The sequence below is a fragment of the Coregonus clupeaformis genome, chromosome 16 (genome assembly GCF_020615455.1).
Source record: "Coregonus clupeaformis isolate EN_2021a chromosome 16, ASM2061545v1, whole genome shotgun sequence".
Lineage (NCBI taxonomy): Eukaryota > Metazoa > Chordata > Actinopteri > Salmoniformes > Salmonidae > Coregonus > Coregonus clupeaformis.
In genome coordinates this window covers 38,770,027-38,789,186 of record NC_059207.1, presented here as the reverse complement: position 1 = coordinate 38,789,186, position 19,160 = coordinate 38,770,027, and the positions used below count along the sequence as shown (strand labels likewise).

The 19,160-nt window shown below is 41.6% G+C and overlaps 1 protein-coding gene across 1 annotated transcript in view; it reads right to left on the bottom strand.

The window, feature by feature from the left end:
• Positions 1-19,160, bottom strand: part of LOC121583960 (adhesion G-protein coupled receptor D1-like) — a 52,714-nt gene that overhangs the window by 25,232 nt on the left and 8,322 nt on the right. The window contains exons 11-14 of the mRNA XM_041899815.1: positions 11,914-12,043; positions 8,663-8,770; positions 6,502-6,577; positions 5,205-5,346 (exon numbers count right to left, since the gene is read on the bottom strand). Of these exons, the coding sequence (XP_041755749.1) occupies positions 5,205-5,346; positions 6,502-6,577; positions 8,663-8,770; positions 11,914-12,043 (456 nt within the window). The remainder of the gene's footprint in view (positions 1-5,204; positions 5,347-6,501; positions 6,578-8,662; positions 8,771-11,913; positions 12,044-19,160) is intronic.

Genomic DNA, 19,160 nt, shown 5'->3' with positions numbered 1-19,160 from the left:
GATGGGATGGCGTATCGCTGCAGAATGCTGTGGTAGCCATGCTGGTTAAATCACAGACTGTGTTACCAGCAAAGCAGCCCCACACCATAACACCTCCTCCTCCATGCTTTACGGTGGGAAATACATTTGCGGAGATCATCCGTTCACCCACACCGCGTCTCACAAAGACATGGTGGTTGGAACCAAAAATCTCCAATTTCGACTCCAGACCAAAGAACACATTTCCACCGGTCTAATGTCCATTGCTCGTGTTTCTTGGCCCAAGCAGGTCTCTTCTTATTATTGGTGTCCTTTAGTAGTGGTTTCTTTGCAGAAATTCGACCATGAAGGCCTGATTCACACAGTCCCCTCTGTTAAATGTTCTCAACAGTTGATGTTGAGAACATTTATTTGGGCTGCAATTTCTGAGGTTGGTAACTCTAATGAACTTACCCTCTGCAGCAGAGGTAACTCTGGGTCTTCCATTCCTGTGGCGGTCCTCATGAGAGCCAGTTTCATCATAGCGCTTGATGGTTTCTGCGACTCCACTTCAAGAAACTTGAAATGTTCCGTATTGACTGACCTTCATGTCTTAAAGTAATGATGGACTGTCGTTTCTCTTTGCTTATTTGAGCTGTTCTTGCCATAATATGGACTTGGTCTTTTACCAATTAGGCTATCATCTGTATACCACCCCAACTTGTCTCAACACAACTGATTGGCTCAAACGCCTTAAGGAAAGAAATTCCACAAATTAACCTTTAAGAAGGCATTCCAGGTGACTACCTCATGAAGCTGGTTGAGAGAATGCCAAGAGTGTGCAAAGCTGTCATCAAGGCAAAGGGTGGCTATTTGAAGAATCTCAAATATTAAATATATTTTGATTTGTTTAACACTTTTTTGGTTACTACATAATTCAATATGTGTTATTTAATAGTTTTGATGTCTTCGCTATTATTCTACAATGTAAAAAATAGTAAAAATAAAGAAAAACGCTTGAGGTGTGTCCAAACTTTTGACTGGTAGTTTATGTAAAGACAAGATTAAATCAAGAATAGTCTGATGGGTGATAATATTAGCCTATCACTTGTGAATTATATATTATCACTTGTGCATGATGCCCTAATCATAGTCACACACCTCATGTAGCCTAGCCCATAGGCCTATATGTTTTGATAAGGTTTGTATCACAACTAAAGTGGCCAAATAACTTCTTAAAATTAAGCACATTCATCTGCTTTACAAGGGGTGTAGAGCCTAACTGGCATACATAAGCAGCGCATGAGTTTGAAGTTTGGGGAAGATAATTTTCATCATAAAAATGCACCTTTATAATAAATACATAATCGCATTTGTGGTCACTTTTGATAATGGTGTTTTCCCGCTAATGGAATATTCACGCTTATAGCCTACTGCTGTGTGCACATTGCTGCGCTTATAATGTGAAGAAATAGCCTAATGGTTTATCAAGATTTTAAGCGAAACATTCTGATCTGTTGCGTCAGCCTCATTCCGTAAAAAAGGTTCATTTGGAATCTATCACATCCCACAACTGTCCCAGACTATGTTTGGAATATTTATTTCTCGCACAGAATAGGTCAACTTTTGTACTATGAGGGATAGTAGATTGACATAGGCTAGTGCTTTTGCTGTTTGTTAGGCCTACTCATCTTGTTGACTGACGAAAAGTAAATGTGGACAGTTTATCTAATATCTTCAATATGCACCTTGGAATTGGATAAGGACGCGCGCAGTTGTGTCCCCGATGTGTCTGTCTTCACTTGTAGCCTGTGAGAAAGACCCGATCACGTGATGGAGAGCCATGTGAGTGAGAGGTGCTTCGGAGCACGTAGCATGTAGCACTCAGGGAGGCATGGATTTTCTTAGGGTGCATTACAGCCACACAAAGGGGATGCCGCCAGGAAATTCAAGGCATTATCAAATGCTTCTCAAATTGTGAATGAGAGACTGATGAAGTGTGTACAGCCTGCGCAAAAAACAAAGCAGAGCTCATGCCTTTCAAGCGACTTTTTTCAAATCATCATTAGAGTCGCATCATGCAGCCTTACAATGTATTAAAAATCTAAACATATAGCCCAACGTTTGTAGAACAACTAAAGTTACATTAATAACTGTAAATTAAGCATATAGGATTACCTATTTCTTTGTTAACTGCTCAACACCGAATAGCCCTCAAATCGTTTGGAGAAAATATCCTTTCTATTTTATTCAGCTTTGTTCAATTGTATTCTTCATACTACAAAATAATAGAAAACAATGCCACGGAATTCTAAGCAAATCTTGTCTGTTAAATGAACTAGTGTAGGCCACAGCCGTATGGCATAGCCAGATCAGTACCTAACATAACAACAACTCAGAGTATGCTATTCTGTTATCTGAAATAGACTACATTTTCTTCATATCACGTTTCTTTAGACCTGTCTAAAATAAATAATGGATTTATTGTGAAGGTGTAGGCTATATTACATGGATTTATTATACTTTTTAAAATGTAGAGGGTCTGCATCAGTGCCTTGCAGGCTATGTGTGGAAGCAAGGAGATGCTAAATGTGTTTATGTTAATTAACAGTAAATTATTGTGAGACCGACAGTTATTTGCTTGACAATCACCAGCTGACTGAATGTCGTGACCGCCACAGCCCTAGACTCTCTCCAGAGATGTTCGATCGGGTTCAAGTCCGGGCTTTGGGTGGGCCACTCAAGGACATTCAGAGACTTGTCCCGAAGCCACTCCTGCGTTGTCTTGGCTGTGTGCTTAGGGTCGTTGTCCTGTTGTCCCGTTGGAAGGACAGTCTGAGGTCATGAGCACTCTGGAGCAGATTTTAATCAAGGATCTCTCTGTACTTTGCTCCGTTCATTTTTCCCTCGATCCTGACTAGTCTCCCAGTCCCTGCCACTGAAAAACATCCCCACAGCATGATGCTGCCACCACCATGCTTCACCGTAGGGATGGTGCCAGGTTTCCTCCAGACGTGACGCTTGGCATTGAGGTCAAAGAGTTCAATCTTGGTTTCATCAGACCAGAGAATCTTGTTTCTCATGGTCAGAGTTCTTTAGGTGCCTTTTGGCAAACTCCAAGTGGTCGGTCATGTGCCTTTTACTGAGGAGTGGCTTCCGTCTGGCCACTCTACAATAACGGCCTGATTGGTGGAGTGCTGCAGAGATGGTTGTCCTTCTGGAACGTTCTCCCATCTCCACAGAGGAACTCTGGAGTTCTGTCAGAGTGACCATCGGGTTCTTGGTCACCTCCCTGACCAAGGCCCTTCTCCCCCGATTGCTCAGTTTGGCCGGGCGGCCAGCTCTAGGAAGAGTCTTGGTGGTTCCAAACATCTTCCATTTAAGAATGTTGGAGACCACTGTTTTCTTGGGGACCTTCAATGCTGCAGAAATGTTTTGGTACCCTTCCCCAGATCTGTGCCTTCAACACAATCCTGTCTCAGAGCTCTACGGACAATTCCTTCGACCTCATGGCTTGGTTTTTGTTCTGACATGCACTGTCAACTGTGGGACATATATAGACAGGTGTGTGCCTTTCCAAATCATGTCCAATCAATTGAATTTACCACAGGTTGACTCCAATCAAGTTGTAGAAACATCTCAAGGATGATCAATGGATACAGGATGCACCTGAGCTCAATTTCGAGTCTCATAGGAAAGGGTGTGAATACTTATGGAAATAAGGTATCTGTTTTTTTATTTTTAATACATTTCCTAAAATTTCTAAAAACCTTTTTTCACTTTGTCATTATGGGGTATTGTGTGTAGATTTTATTTAATCAATTTTAGAATAAGGCTGTAACGTAATAAAATGTGGAAAAAGTCAAGGGGTCTGAATACTTTCCGAATGCACAGTAAGTCTCAGCTACTGTATATTGTCTTATGTTAGGTGTTGACACTTACTGTATGGTAATTTGGCATAGGACTCATGAAAGCAGCAGTAGTGCATATTTGGTGTCACTGGAATTGACACAAGACCAATGTTGATTGGATGGGGATTTCTGTGAAAACCATTGATTTATCACGACTTTATTTTGGCACCATAACAACGAGCAGTAAGGCAATCTCAGTGACTGTAAATAGAAACACCTTGAATCAAGATGAAAGAGCACTGGAACACATCTCCAGCACTTCATAAGAGACAGACATTCTCCCCTCTCCCGTAGTGTCTGCTAAAACAAACACAGTAATCATGTCACAGGAACGCGGCCAGATCACTGCAGCATAAACATTTATTTCCAAAAGGAAAATGGAGGCAAACAGCACCCATTGCCATGGTTTCACAAAGCCGCATGGTTTGCATTTGTGCTCTTAAGAGAGACGGAATAGTAAACAACACCTTTGATGGCGGTTCACTAGGAAGTGAATATTTTCAACTGAGCAGCTCACATGGCAGGGCAAGCACATTCTCTCCAAGTGTAATGGACAGGCTGCTTATGTTAGCTGCTGATGGAAAACGATCACATCTTATTTTTGCTAAAAAATATTGGATAAAATTCCTATTGGATGATATCTTGAGGCCATTTGGTCCTTATGCAACTATCGAATGTTTATGGAAAATAAGGTGGATGGGATGATTCGATCATTCTTACTCTTTGTGTTTGTTGGAGTAAGTAGAGCGCTCTATGGATGGACTTTAGAGCTCTCTATTGCATTTCTGCATTTAGAGGAGGGCTAACAATTGCCATACACATTTTCTAAGTGAACTTTCATTATGGGTTTCAAATGCATTTCCCATGGAAAGCTGGCAACACTTTCTCCCCTAAATCCCTGCAACAAAGCAGAAAGGCAAAAAATATGCTATTCATGAACTCAAATTATTGTTCCTTTAAAAGTGCCCAAAGCCTACAGTTCAAATGTCCAGAATCACTTGTGTTTCAATAAAGAGGTTGAGACATTTTCAATCCTCTTTCCACAAGAAACACAGTTCCTTTCACATACTGTGAGAGAAAACACCTAAAAATAGTCTAAAAATCACACCCTTATACCTTCTGATAAGGTAAGAATACCACCCCCAACAATTGTGCTGCTTATTTCAGGAAAACTATTGCCAAGCAGTTTTTCAGCACAATTTCAAGTCCTTCACTAAGAACAGAGATTAAAGGTTTCTTATGGCCAATAAAATGGTAATCCATTGACATAGCTTGGTAATTCAATACACTGGAGTAATCCTAGGTGGTGTATTTGTGTTGGTGATGTACTCTTACCAGGATGTGTGTGAGGACGATCTTGATGAGCGGAGACCCAGACAGGTTGACGGATAGAGCAGGCGATGGCTCCACCTTCAGTGAGATGAGGAAACTGGCCACCTGGATCTTATGGTCTTTGAAATCAGCCGCCTCGTTGATCCTATGAGAGCGAGAGATGATACAGAATGTCTTTCTAACACCAATGAGAGCTCTGCTGGGGTGTTCTATCTACACAGTAGTGTCACAGAGGGCTCAGAACAGTAGCATGGGAGTGAGACTCTGATACATCTGTCATGTCATCAATCACAGTGAAAACACAGCATCTCGTCAGGAGCTTTTCTAGGTCAACAGGTAAGTGACACCCCGTATCATCATACAGAGGGACATTCTCACCCACTGGGGAGTGAAACACAACCATTATGAACTAACCTCACCATCAATTGTAAAGTAAACATGAGTGTTTATCATTATCATCCCGATTTACTGAGAAACTTGTTTAGAAGAAAGTATATTGTTATATATTGTTGCAGAAGCGGATTGATCCGAAGTGCCTTAAAACGTACACATATTACATTTAGAGCTGGATTTCTGAAGAGGCAGTCAAAGCTACGTGCTGTATTGAGGGCCACAATACAGTCATTCCAACTCATTGAGCATAAAAGCTGTATTTCTAGACACAATTATGCCATTGATGAAGTCTGCCAGTAACTACATGTTTTAAAGCAAAGAAGATTGTTTAGGCCTATACCACTTAATTACTTTAATAAAATTCCAAGTCATGCAAAGAATAAATGTCACAGCATTATCAAAATACGCTTCCCCTATTGATGGGGAAAGAAGTATGGGGTAAAGATCCTGTATGAAGTTAATGGCAGGGTGTATCAATCAGTGGAGGTTAAGTGGTGAGATGAGAGACAGCCTGGTGGGAGACTGATAAGGACTGGCCCCAGGCATGATCCGTTCTTGGCGACAGGAAACAGGGGCGCCACTCCACCAGGGGAGACACACAGGAAGTGATCCTGGCTGACGCTCAGAGCGCTTAGTGCCATAACATCCCTTAGATTATCTGAAATCACTTATTCTCAATGGCGGTAATTCATAATTGCACGGCGTGCAAAGTAAACAATTTTGTTTATTGCGTACTTTTCGGACTAGTCTCATTCCAAACAGATGATTCGACAACCTCAAGTCTTTTCAACTAAATGCTTATAAATTAGAATATGACATTACTTTTTGCAGGCCCTAAACCAACTTTGCTGTCTACTGTACTGTGTTTCGTCAGGATAATCTTTATGTGTCCTCCCATCCCCCTTACCTGGTCCTGAGAGGGCTGATCCCTGTGTAGTAGTTGTGCATGTTGTGGTAGAACACACCCACAATGGTGGTTTGGGCTGAGGGAGAGGGAGAGAGGGAGAGGGGAAGGGAGGGAGAGGGGGGGAAGGAGGTTCAGGAGGGGGAGGGAGTGAGAGGGGAAGAGAGGGAGGGGAGAAGGGGAGGGGAGGAGAGAGGGAGGGAAGAGAGGGAGGGGAAGAGAGGGAGGGGAAGAGAGGGAGGGGAAGAGAGAGAGGGGAAGAGAGGGAGGGAAGAGAGGGAGGGAAGAGAGGGAGGGGAGAAAGGGAGAGGGAGGGAGGAAGGGGAGAGGGAGGGAGGAAGGGGAGAGGGAGGGAGGAAGGGGAGAGAGTGGTCAAAGGTGAAACACAGACTCACAGCAGGGCTGAGAATGTGATGAGGCGCTGCTAAAATGCTCACAGGGAGGGGAACTTAATTAACACAGCCTCGCTGCCTCAGGTTGGCACTCCCTGACTAATGGGAGAGCTGTATGCTCACACACGGGTGAGACGGAGGGTTACCACGGACCACATGTGTGTTGGGAAATGATGCAAGTCACAGCGCCATGACTGAAACAGTACAGCAGGAGGCCTGTGGCCTGGTCCTATGCACTACCCGCACCACCCCACCACCTAAACCAGTCCCACCTACCGTACAACATGGTAAACAATGACAACTAGAGAGGGATCTGAAACGCTTGGTGGTCAAAGTACCCCTTTTTCATTCAATGAAATCCACCTCACTGAGTAAGAAAAAAAAAAAACGGTCTTGAAAATACATAGGCCGTGCTAGAATACCCATACTTGCATTCTAAATAGTAAGCATTTTAGGTATGCGAATATAATGTTTAATAGTATGTGAAATTTAGAAAATCGCGTATGCTTTAAATGCCAGGATGTTATACTAATTTCAGCTTTTCATGTAGTAGAATTCGCTGCACACTTTTGAAGAAGAGAATTGTCTTTCCAGACGTTTGACAACAGCTGATAATCAGTTGATAATAAGGTAAGGGGACGTGCTGTATCCAAATGAACGAATGGCGGGAATCTACACAATTGCGCATTAGATTCTCAGCATGGGGGAGCCAAGTATGTTGATCTTTTTTTACTAAACAGTACATAATAAATTATATGTAGTTCGATTAGTACACATTATATCATTTTAGTAAGTAGTAGGCAAGATAGATTTCAGACACGGCCATTGTATATGAAGGTTTTGAATGTAATGAGTGTAATGCCCCCTACCAAATCCTTTTAGAGATCAGTTGGTGGCCAGTTTGCCTTAAACTTTTTATTAATACTTGGAAGTATCTCAGTCCAAGAGAAAAAAAATAACTTTCTCTGCACTTAATTGGCTTATAAAAGCTCCACTTGGTGCCTTTAATACAGTATGCCATGTGTCAGGATACACAATGTTACATTAACTCAATCTAGGAGCTTATGTTGCCAGCAGTAACATTTATATTCCATTTCTGATAATGGTGCTTTAATAGATTATACATTTTTTAAATTTAAATGTTAGTGTAGCAACGCAGTGCGTTTGGGGGCCAGGTGGAGCCAAGTGGATCTGACCCGAACACAAGTCAAACAAACAGTTTTAATACTGCCGTAATTACTGCCTAACCAGCACTCACAGCGCTCACAGCGCCGATAAGAGTGAGCTAAGCAAATAAATGAGTTCACTGTGAGTGGAGGGGTTTCATTTTAATGGACAGTAAAGTGGATGACAAGTCTCTTTCTCTCTAACTCTCTCTGGTGTGTCTAAAGTAGTCAATGATACATCTATGCATAAAAGTCATACAGCACTGTAGCTGTACTCCTGTACTTCAAAGCATCACGAACAGTCCCACGATGGCTCTCTCACACACTACCTTCTGCTGTGTTAAAGGTCTGTAATCCTATCATCAGAAAAAACTACTGCCCAATAACAAGGGCTTCCCAGTTGGGCAATTTTCTCTTGGCAGGAACAGTGTGCAGAACTAATGAGAATTATTTATTCAAATTCAATCCAAGAGGAGTAAGAGCCGGACACAAAAGAAAGATGAGCCTATGTTATATTCTAGCAGCAAAATATGAATTGCTTTGAGAGAGTAAGTATGTAAATGTATGTTTGTAGAAAAATAGTGAAATGAGATGTAGGGAACTCACACTGCATGGTGAACGCCTCGCCGGGCACTGAGATGTAGTTCTTTCCTTGAGTGGGGAAGCGGTAGAGTGGAAGATTGTAGTTCTGTGGGATCTTCATTAGAGAGTAATCTGTTCGGGTCAGAGGTTAGAAACAGAGAGGGACCACTGTGAGTGGTTAACTAACTCCAACACCAGGCCTGAGGGGTTCTGACTGGGAGCCAAAGGCACAGTGTTATCTGGTGGTGGTGATGATTAATGTGCGGATCAAAGATTTGACTTAGCCCCTGGGAGAGAGACGATGCAAGCTTATCTACAGGTCGTGGTCAAAAGTTTTGAGAATGAAAGAAATACTAATTTTCACAAAGTCTGCTGCCTCAGTTTTGATGTTGGCAATTTGCATATACTCCAGAATGTCATGAAGAGTGATCAGATGAATTGCAATTAATTGAAAAGTCCCTCTTTGCCATGAAAATGAACTTAATCCCCAAAAAACATTTCCACTGTATTTCAGCCCTGCCACAAAAGGACCAGCTGCCATCATGTCAGTGATTCTCTCGTTAACACAGGTGAGAGTGTTGACAAGGACACAGCTAGAGATCACTCTGTCATGCTGATTGAGTTAGAATAACAGACTGGAAGCTTTAAAAGGAGGGTGGTGCTTGAAATCATTGTTCTTTCTCTGTTAACCATGGTTACCTGCAAGGAAACATGTGCTGTCATCATTGCTTTGCACAAAAAGGGCTTCACAGGCAAGGATATTGCTACTAGTAAGATTGCACCTAAATCAACCATTTATTGGATCATCAAGAACTTCAAGGAGAGAGGTTCAATTGTTGCGAAGAAGGAGTCAGGGCCAAGAAAGTCCAGCAAGCGCCAGGACCATCTCCTAAAGTTGATTCAGCTGCGGGATCGGGCACCACCAGTGCAGAGCTTGCTCAGGAATGGCAGCAGGCAGGTGTGAGTGCATCTGCACGCACAGTGAGGCGAAGACTTTTGGAGGATGGCCTGGTGTCAAGAAGGGCAGCAAAGAAGCCACTTCTCTCCAGGAAAAACATCAGGGACAGACTGATATTCTGCAAAAGGTACAGGGATTGGACTGCTGAGGACTGGGGTAAAGTAATTTTCTCTGATGAAACCCCTTTCCGATTGTTTGGGGCATCCGGAAAACACCTTGTCCGGAGAAGACAAGGTGAGCGCTACCATCAGTCCTGTGTCATGCCAACAGTAAAGCATCCTGAGACCATTCATGTGTGGGGTTGCTTCTCAGCCAAGGGAGTGGGCTGGTACCAACACATCCTCCGAGAGCAACTTCTCCCAACCAACCAAGAACAGTTTGGTGACGACCAATGCCTTTTCCAGCATGATGGAGCACCTTGCCATAAGGCAAAAGTGATAACTAAGTGGCTCGGGGAACAAAACATAGACATTTTGGGTCCATGGCCAGGAAACTCCCCAGACCTTAATCCCATTGGGGGGGGAATAATAGTGAAGACATCAAAATAAAAATAACACATACGGAATCATGTAGTAACCAAAAAAGTGTTAAACAAATCAAAATATGTGTTATATTTAAGATTCTTCAAAGTAGCCACCCTTTGACTTGATGACAGCTTTGCACATTTTCTCAACCAGCTTCATGAGGTAGTCACCTGGAATGCATTTCAATTAACAGGTGTGCCTTGTTAAAAGTTAATTTGTGGAATTCCTTTCCTTCTTAATGCGTTTGAGCCAAACAGTTGTGTTGTGACAAGGTAGGGGTGGTATACAGAAGATAGCCCTATTTGGTAAAAGACCAAGTCCATATTATGGCAAGAACAGCTCAAATAAGCAAAGAGAAATGACAGTCCATCATTACTTTAAGACATGAAGGTCAGTCAATACGGAAAATTTCAAGAACTTTTAAAGTTTCTTTAAGTGCAGTCGCAAAAACCATCAGGCGCTATGATGAAACTGGCTCTCATGAGGACCGCCACAGGAAAGGAAGACCCAGAGTTACCTCTGCTGCAGAGGATAACGTCATTAGAGTTACCAGCCTCAGATTGCAGCCCAAATAAATGCTTCACAGAGTTCAAGTAACAGACACATCTCAACATCAACTGTTCAGAGGAGACTGCGTGAATCAGGCCAAAGAAACCACTACTAAAGGACACCAATAAGAAGAAGAGATTTGCTTCGGCCAAGAAACATGAGCAATGGACATTAGACCGGTGGAAATCTGTCCTTTGGTCTGATGAGTCCAAATTTGAGATTTTTGGTTCCAATCACCGGGTCTTTGTGAGACGCAGAGTAGGTGAACAGATGATCTCCGTATGTGTGGTTCCCACCATGAAGCATGGAGGAGGAGGTGTTATGGTGTGGGGGTGCTTTGCTGGTGACACTGTCTGTGATTTATTTAGAATTCAAGGCACACTTAACCAGCATGGCTACCACAGCATTCTGCAGCGATATGCCATCCCATCTGGTTTGCGCTTAGTGGGACTATCATTTGTTTTTCAACAGGACAATGACCCAAAACACACCTCCAGGCTGTGTAAGGACTATTTGACCAAGAAGAGGGATGGAGTGCTGCATCAAATGACCTGGCCTCCACAATCCCCCGACCTCAACCCAATTGAGATGGTTTGGAATGAGTTGGACCGCAGAGTGAAGGAAAAGCAGCCAACAAGTGCTCAGCATATGTGGGAACTCCTTCAAGACTGTTGGAAAAGCATTCCTCATGAAGCTGGTTGATAGAATGCCAAGAGTGTGCAAAGCTGTCATCAAGGCAAAGGGTGGCTACTTTGAAGAATCTCAAATCTCAAATATATTTTGATTTGTTTAACGCTTTTTTGGTTACTACATGATTCCATGTGTTATTTCATAGTTTTGATATCTTCACTATTATTCTACAATGTAGAAAATAGCAAAAATGAAGAAAAACCCTTGAATGAGTATGTGTGTCCAAACTTTTGACTGGTACTGTATGTTTGGTGCACAAGCAGGAAATGCAAACTTGTAGTGTATTCAAAGGTTTAAAAAGGCTTCTAAAGTGATTTTTCCCCTAACGAAAAATTTAACAACCCATACAAAAAATTTCCATTAATAATACTGCACAAAACAATTCACATTTCCTGTTGCTACAGGATTATTTTCCTGCTGTAGCAAACTAGCTCAAATTAAGATCCTACATCTGTAGGGTCCCTAACACTCTTTTTTTTACAGTAAGACAATACAGTGTGTGAGTCATACAGTACAGTCAGGACTGGAGAGAGTTGAGTCGCCATGGTACTGACCTGCTACAAAGGACTTTCCTCCCAGAGAGATGAGAGAGTGGGGGCTGGGGCTGGACTCCAGGTTGGACACCATCTGGACCATCACTTTGTCCACTGTCTCAATCAGCCCACTGACCACAGGGGTGGACTCCTGCTCCGAACGGTCCAGTAACAACATTCATACTCACAGAGATACACTGACAACTTACTGTATTTTGAGAGTTTTTGAGAGTTGGTGAATTATCATTGATATAGACCATTAAACCAAGTAGTTACTGTACACGCTTTAAGAGTGTTATCAGCTGGGAGTGGGACTATATATACAGAGGTGGGACCAAGTCACAAGCAAGTCTCACGTCACAAGGTTCGAGTCTCTAGTCGAGTCCCAAGTAGAATGGGTTGAGTCTCGAGTCAAGTACAAGTTGTGCATTCTAAGAGCAAGTAAAGTCAAGTCGAGTCACAAGTCTCAAGTCAAGTTTTAAAAAATCTATACACGCAATGACTTGTTCAACTACAAATCGAGATCTTGGGACTATAAGGTTCCATCTGACATTTTGTCAAAAATGAGTTAGTCACATATAATAGATCTTTAGATGGTTATTCATATGTCTGTGCAGTTAGATTTGAGAAAAAGTAAATCGGAAGTGAAAAACTAGAAAGTTCGATCTACATAAACTAATTTGAACTTCGCGCTATAAGGTTCTATCTGCAATCCAATCACAAGCCTGAACAATACAGATGGACCAATCAGAACACGCCTTTGCCGTCACCCTCTTAGTATGGTCTAGGCTAGTCTAGCCAGCAATAATGGCACTCAAGCAACAACAAAAAAAACTCTGTCAGAAATAAAGTAAATGATTGTTGTTCAGTAATGACAGTAATTCATCTGATGATCTTAATATATTTCTTAATGTATTTGATGATATGTTCTGACTATCTTGGTAAAATAGTGATATTATATAATTTATGTATTCAAATAGCTACATTCTTCTTAAAAACTGAACATGTCTAATTCAGAAGTGTCAGATAGAACCTTATGGCTGAACCCAGATTGAAATTTCAGAGCCATAAGGTACAAACTGATTTACAAATGTCTCAGGATTTTGATACTCTGCACTTTAGGTACCTTTAAAAGGTGAGGACCTTAATGGGTTATGAAAGAACAATTCACTACGAAACAGTTCTAAGATCTGGGATGTGAAAACTTTGATGCTCAATATCTCAGAACTATACTTTGCGCAGATAGAACCTTATAGTCTCAAGGTCAGAAAATCTTAGTTTATTTATTGACGCTACCAGACAGCCCTTTTTATTATTTAGTCTACAACACATTTTGATTATGTAATAATACATTTTAAAAACAAATTCAAAATTCAAGCTTCATAAATAAATTATACATTTCAGGCAATTTTGACATCCCAAAAGACCAGTCGGCCTATGCTAGTAATTGTTGCTTGATGCCCCATTGCTTGTGAGCTTGCAAAGTAAACAGTTCATATTCTTGATCACCAAACAATTTTTAGATCTGCATATGTAATATTTATAGCAATCCTCTCCGACTACAATTTGATGTTTGTGATGCACCCGATCCTACACATGAAGTGCTTTGTAACACCAAAACTAGAGGCAACTGAGTTGCCACCAATGTAAAGGAGCCGAAACCTTAACTTTGCTGGAGTATTGAAACACATCATCCTGAGATGTTTTCAAACATTACATGGTATGTTGTAACACCACTTAATCAAGTGTTGTGCAACACCTTGCCAGGGACTGGGAGCACTACCGGAAAAGGTTGAAAATACAATTTTGGTGTTTCAAGTTCTGTTTAGTGCAGAATTAGATCATTTCTTATTTTAATGTTTAACATTGATTTATGTATCTGATCATTTGCCAGTTTAACCCATTTTAGCAGGCATTGTTAAGCACAGTGCTCAATCCACCAGCAGTAATCAGAGGTTTTACAGTAAACATTGCAGGATACTGTATTTGCCTCTACCATTAAAAGTTTGCAATGTGGGAATGGGTCGTCTCATCATTGAACGTCTTTTATTTTATTTTTGTACCTTTATTTAACTAGGCAAGTCAGTTAAGAACAAATTCTTAATTACAATGATGGCCAACCCCGGCCAACTGTGCACCGCCCTATGGGACTCCCAATCATGGCCGGATTATGATACAGCCTGGAATCGAACCAGGGTTTGTAGTGATGCCTCTAGCACTGAGATGCAGTGCCTTAGACCGCTCCGCGCCACTCGGGAAAATATTCTGCCTGATGGTTTTGAAAGCTTTTCATCATGATCCATTACACCTCATGGCACAACAAAATGCTTAATACTAACACTAATACCGGGTAGCCTAGCGGTTAGCGTGTTGGGTCAGTAACTGAAAGGTTGCTTGTTCAAATACCTGAGCCGACAAGGTGAAAAATGCCCTTGAAGGCACTTAACCCTAATTTGCTCCAGGGGTGCTGACCCTGTAAAACAACACATTTCACTGCAGGTGTCTGTGACAATATATATTTTTTATATAGAAGTATACTTTTATTTCTTCAAACATGCATACAACATTGTGTAAAAGAATCATTAAGTCCGACATTTTTTAATTACCCACAATCCTGTCAAAACAGAGCCACGTGGCAAGATAGGAAGTGCAAGGAGATTAAAACCAGACTTCCAATGAGTTCAATAACTACATTTTCTCTATCTTTGCTTATCCTCATAAAATATATTTACATTTTGAGCAACATATTACATTGGATTTATTCCCCCCAAAAATGGGTCAAATGAAATTAACAAATCATTAAAATGACTTGCATAAATGTATTAGGTATACAGTATGTTATTTATTTGTGTGTTTTTTAAATTTAAATTCAACCCAGAATATTTTTTTACAGTGTGGCTGTGTTGAGTGTAAAATTCCAATGAAATTCCAATGAAATGTCAGCCTACCATCTTACTGCCCCAGAAGTCGGCGGTTCAATTCCTGCTTCCGCCTGTCCCACTTTCACTCCTTCTCTGTCTCCTCCTGTTTCTAAAAATCAAATCAATATTTAGGCTATAAACCATTTGCAGTTCTCCGTTTCGTGTGTTTTGACGCTGGCTTTTACATGCACTGAAACCCAAAACGTTTTTTTCACAACACTCTCTTAAAAACACAAATATTCAGATTGAAGAACCACTTTGGGTGTTTCAGAATACTTCTATTATGTTTTTAGGAGCACTACTTTTTATAGCTTCATTACACAATCACAGTGTTTTCAGTCTTTCTATTTATACAGTGTATAGCTAGATGTACAGCAAATCAGCTATTTGTTTGCTAGTTCAGTGGTTCTCAAACATTTTGACTCGCGACCCCAAAAAGGAGTTGTTAAGATGCGTGCGCCCGCCCTTCCGCACACGCACAATCACTGAGCAAATAAAGCCTGTCATTACAGCCTTAAATGGTGATGCATTTTCAAAACGCAAGATACAGAAATAAACTGTGTTTTACACCTGCATTTTGAGCTGAAAGTCATTCATGTTAGCAGTCAATATCAACTAGGGATATCAAAGATGACATGACTGAAGGGCATTTTAAATCTATGGGGGGGGGGGCACAACTAGTATTGCGTTAGAGCCCTAATAAAACAAGGTAGATTGGTCCTACTGCTGTTCAAATGTATAAAAATGTACACGTCAACAACCGTTGTTTTATATAATAACACAAGAAAGATATATGCCCCACTATGAAATACTGTACAACTGTATCCGAAATGCAGCATAGCTGCCATAGGCCTACACTTAATTTGCGCCTACCAACACGCACAGAGCAGCTCGACACGATGAGCACCACTAGGCTATCAAAGATTATTACAGGCTTCATAGCTTAAACTTCAATAATTAGAACTATAGGCTACATTTCTGTCTAATTTGTGACACTACGCAATGAGCATAACCTACAGTAAGCAATACTTTCTGTAGGCGTGTTTCAGAAAAGCACACTAAATCAAACTAAGTGCATATTTTATATTCATAGCTGATGTGACATTTCCTACATGACAGCAGCCAATTTGAATCTGCCATGAATAAGAGTTACCTCTGTAGCTCAATTGGTAGAGCATGGCGCTTGTAACGCCAGGGTAGTGGGTTCGATCCCCGGGACCACCCATACGTAAAAATGTATGCACACATGATTGTAAGTCGCTTTGGATAAAAGCGTCTGCTAAATGGCATATTATTATTATATTATTAACACAACACAGAGGGTGTTCATTAATGGAAGCCTCGCCAACATAATCCAGGTAGATTCAGGAATTCCCCAGGGCAGCTGTCTAGGCCCCTTACTTTTTTCAATCTTTACTAATGACATGCCACTGGCTTTGAGTAAAGCCAGTGTGTCGATGTATGCGGATGACTCAACACTATACACATCAGCTACTACAGTGAGTGAAATCACTGCAACACTGAACAAACAGCTGTAGTTAGTTTCAGAATGGGTGGCAAGGAATAAGTTAGTCCTAAATATTTCAAAAACTAAAAGCATTGTATTTGGGACAAATCAGTCACTAAACCCTAAATCTCAACTAAATCTTGTAATAAATAATGTGGAAATTGAGCAAGTTGAGGTGACTAAACTGCTTGGAGTAACACTGGATTGTAAACTGTCATGGTCAAAATATGTTTATACAACAGTAGCTAAGATGGGGAGAAGTCTGTCCATAATAAAGCGTTGCTCTGCCTTTTTAACAACAGGCCCTAGTTTTGTCGCACCTTGACTACTGTTCAGTCGTGTGGTCAGGTGCCACAAAGAGGGACCTTGGAAAATTACAATTGGAACAGAACAGGGCAGCACGGCTGGCCCTTAAATGTACACGGAGAGCTGATATTAATAATATGCATGTAAATCTCTCATGGTTCAAAGTGGAGGAGACATTGACTTCATCACTACTTGTTTTTGTAAGAAGTGTTGACATGCTGAATGCACCGAAGTGTCTGTTTAAACTACTAGCACACAGCTCGGACACCCATGCATACCCCACAAGACATGTCACCAAAGGTCTCTTCACAGTCCCCAAGTCAAGAACAGACTGTGGGAGGCGCACAGTACTACATAGAGCTATGGCTACATGGAACTCTATTCCCCATAACTGATGCAAGCAGTAGAATCAGATTTTAAAAAACAGATAAAAATACACCTTATGAAACAGCGGGGACTGTGAAGAGACAGACACACAGGCACAGACACACATACACATGATAAGACACGCACTCTACACACACGTACACATGGATTTTGTATTGTAGATATGTGGTTGTAGAGTAGGGCCTGAGGGAACACAATGTGTTGTGAAAAGTGCTATGAAATGTAATGTCATGTAATATTTTAAATTGTATATAACTGCCTTAATGTTGCTGGACCCCAGGAAGAGTAGCTGCTGCCTTGGCAACAAATAGGAGCACCGTGCCAGGGCTCACCTCAGAGCACAACCAATAGGCTACATTGGTCATTGTCCCTATACCCATAAAATAACTCAAAGCTGTATATCTATTAATAGCAATTAGACCCACAAAAGCAAGCAATGACATTAAGAATCACAGATCAATCTAGCATGCATGTAAGTAAAAAGCGAAGGCCTAAAGTAGCTATACATTACATAAAACAAATCAGCCAAACAACCAGGCCATAAAGGTTGTAGCTTACCATTTAGAAGAGCTGCAGCCTCCTCAATGATGTGTTTCACCTTATGAGAAGTTTCTGATTTCCTTCTCCTTCCTGGCGAAATGTACTTGTCAGGTCCCTCTCAGATGCCAGCTGGACAAGCTGGGCTTTTCGTTTATGTAACATGCTGCGTCTGTGTTCACTGAATATGTTCTTCAGGGTGGAGAAGGCCCCAAACGTAGATACCCCAAATGTTAATCCATGTTTCAGTGCCAACAGCACAGTCGGCATTGCTGACAAAGGCCCGCCATATCTTTGAAGAACACTGAGTGGGGTCCACTTGTGATGTTACCCTTGTGATGATGGTGCTAGGCCATGGCTCTTCTCCATCTAGTTGGTCAGCAGACAGCGTGGGTGATGGGCGGGTACTGCATTTGCTGCTAGGCTCCTCGACATCGGTGGTCGGGCTAGCAAGCTGCTCGGTGAGCTCGGCATCGGTCTCGACATGGTGGTCCTCAGTTTTTGTTGCTCTTGGCAGTGCCCAGCCATTTTCAGATATCCATGCTGATCAAAGCTAAGCCAACTAGCTATAATTATTCAGTGCGCCACTACCAAAACTTAACGAAGCTAGCTGTAGCTGTCTGCAATAGTGAACAACCATTTTCCCTCTCTGTGAGAAAAAAAACCTGTCAATTTGACCCTGCCCTGGGATCCAATGAGCTTCCTAAACAAGGTAATGAAGGTGGTACCTTATGACATTGCATGGCTATATAGGTGCCCAATCAGAATGCCTTTTTGGATTTTAACTACTAAATATTACATTATTAAATCCGCCCTCCCCCTCCTCAGATCATGAGCACACATAGGCATATAGCCTCCATAGCCGCGAGAAGTAGGGGTGCTGAGGGTGCTGCAGCAACCCCTGATAAAATACAAATGGTAGGCTATATGTAGCCTATTAAAATATGTATGAAAAAAATATAATTTTTCCCATTCAGTTTAACACTCGCGACCCCCCAACACCTTCTCACTGGGCTAGCTCACCCGACCTGTGTTGATTGATCGTTTGCTGATTCAATCAGAGGGCCGAGTGTGCGTTTCACTAGCCAATCTTGCAAGTGCGATACTGTCTCTGGCTGTGTGGAGAGTAGCCTTAGCCACGGAGACTCTGTGCCACAAAATTAGTCAAAGTCAAGCCTCGAGTCTTGAGGCTGCAAGTCAAAGTCGAGTCTCAAGTCATCAAATTTGTGACTCAGAGTCAGACTCGAGTCCAAGTCATGTGACTGGAGTCCCCACCTCCATCCTGGTCTCATAGACTAGACGTAACATAGTTAATGTAAATCTGACACTCAAATTAGTGTGATATGCTCTGTTTGGTATCGTTACATAAAACAGAAGGTCACTTAAGGCAAAAAACGAAGGAGGGTGGCTGGTCAGGGTGGATGGGTAGCATATAATGCAAACATCTAGCAACCCAAAGGTTGCGTGTTTAAATCTCATCACGGACAACGTTAGCATTTTAGCGAATTAGCAATTCTGCTACTAATTACTACTTTTTAGCTATTTTGCAACTACTTAGCATGTTAGCTAATCCTTCCCCTAACCTTAACCCTTTAACCTAACTCATAACC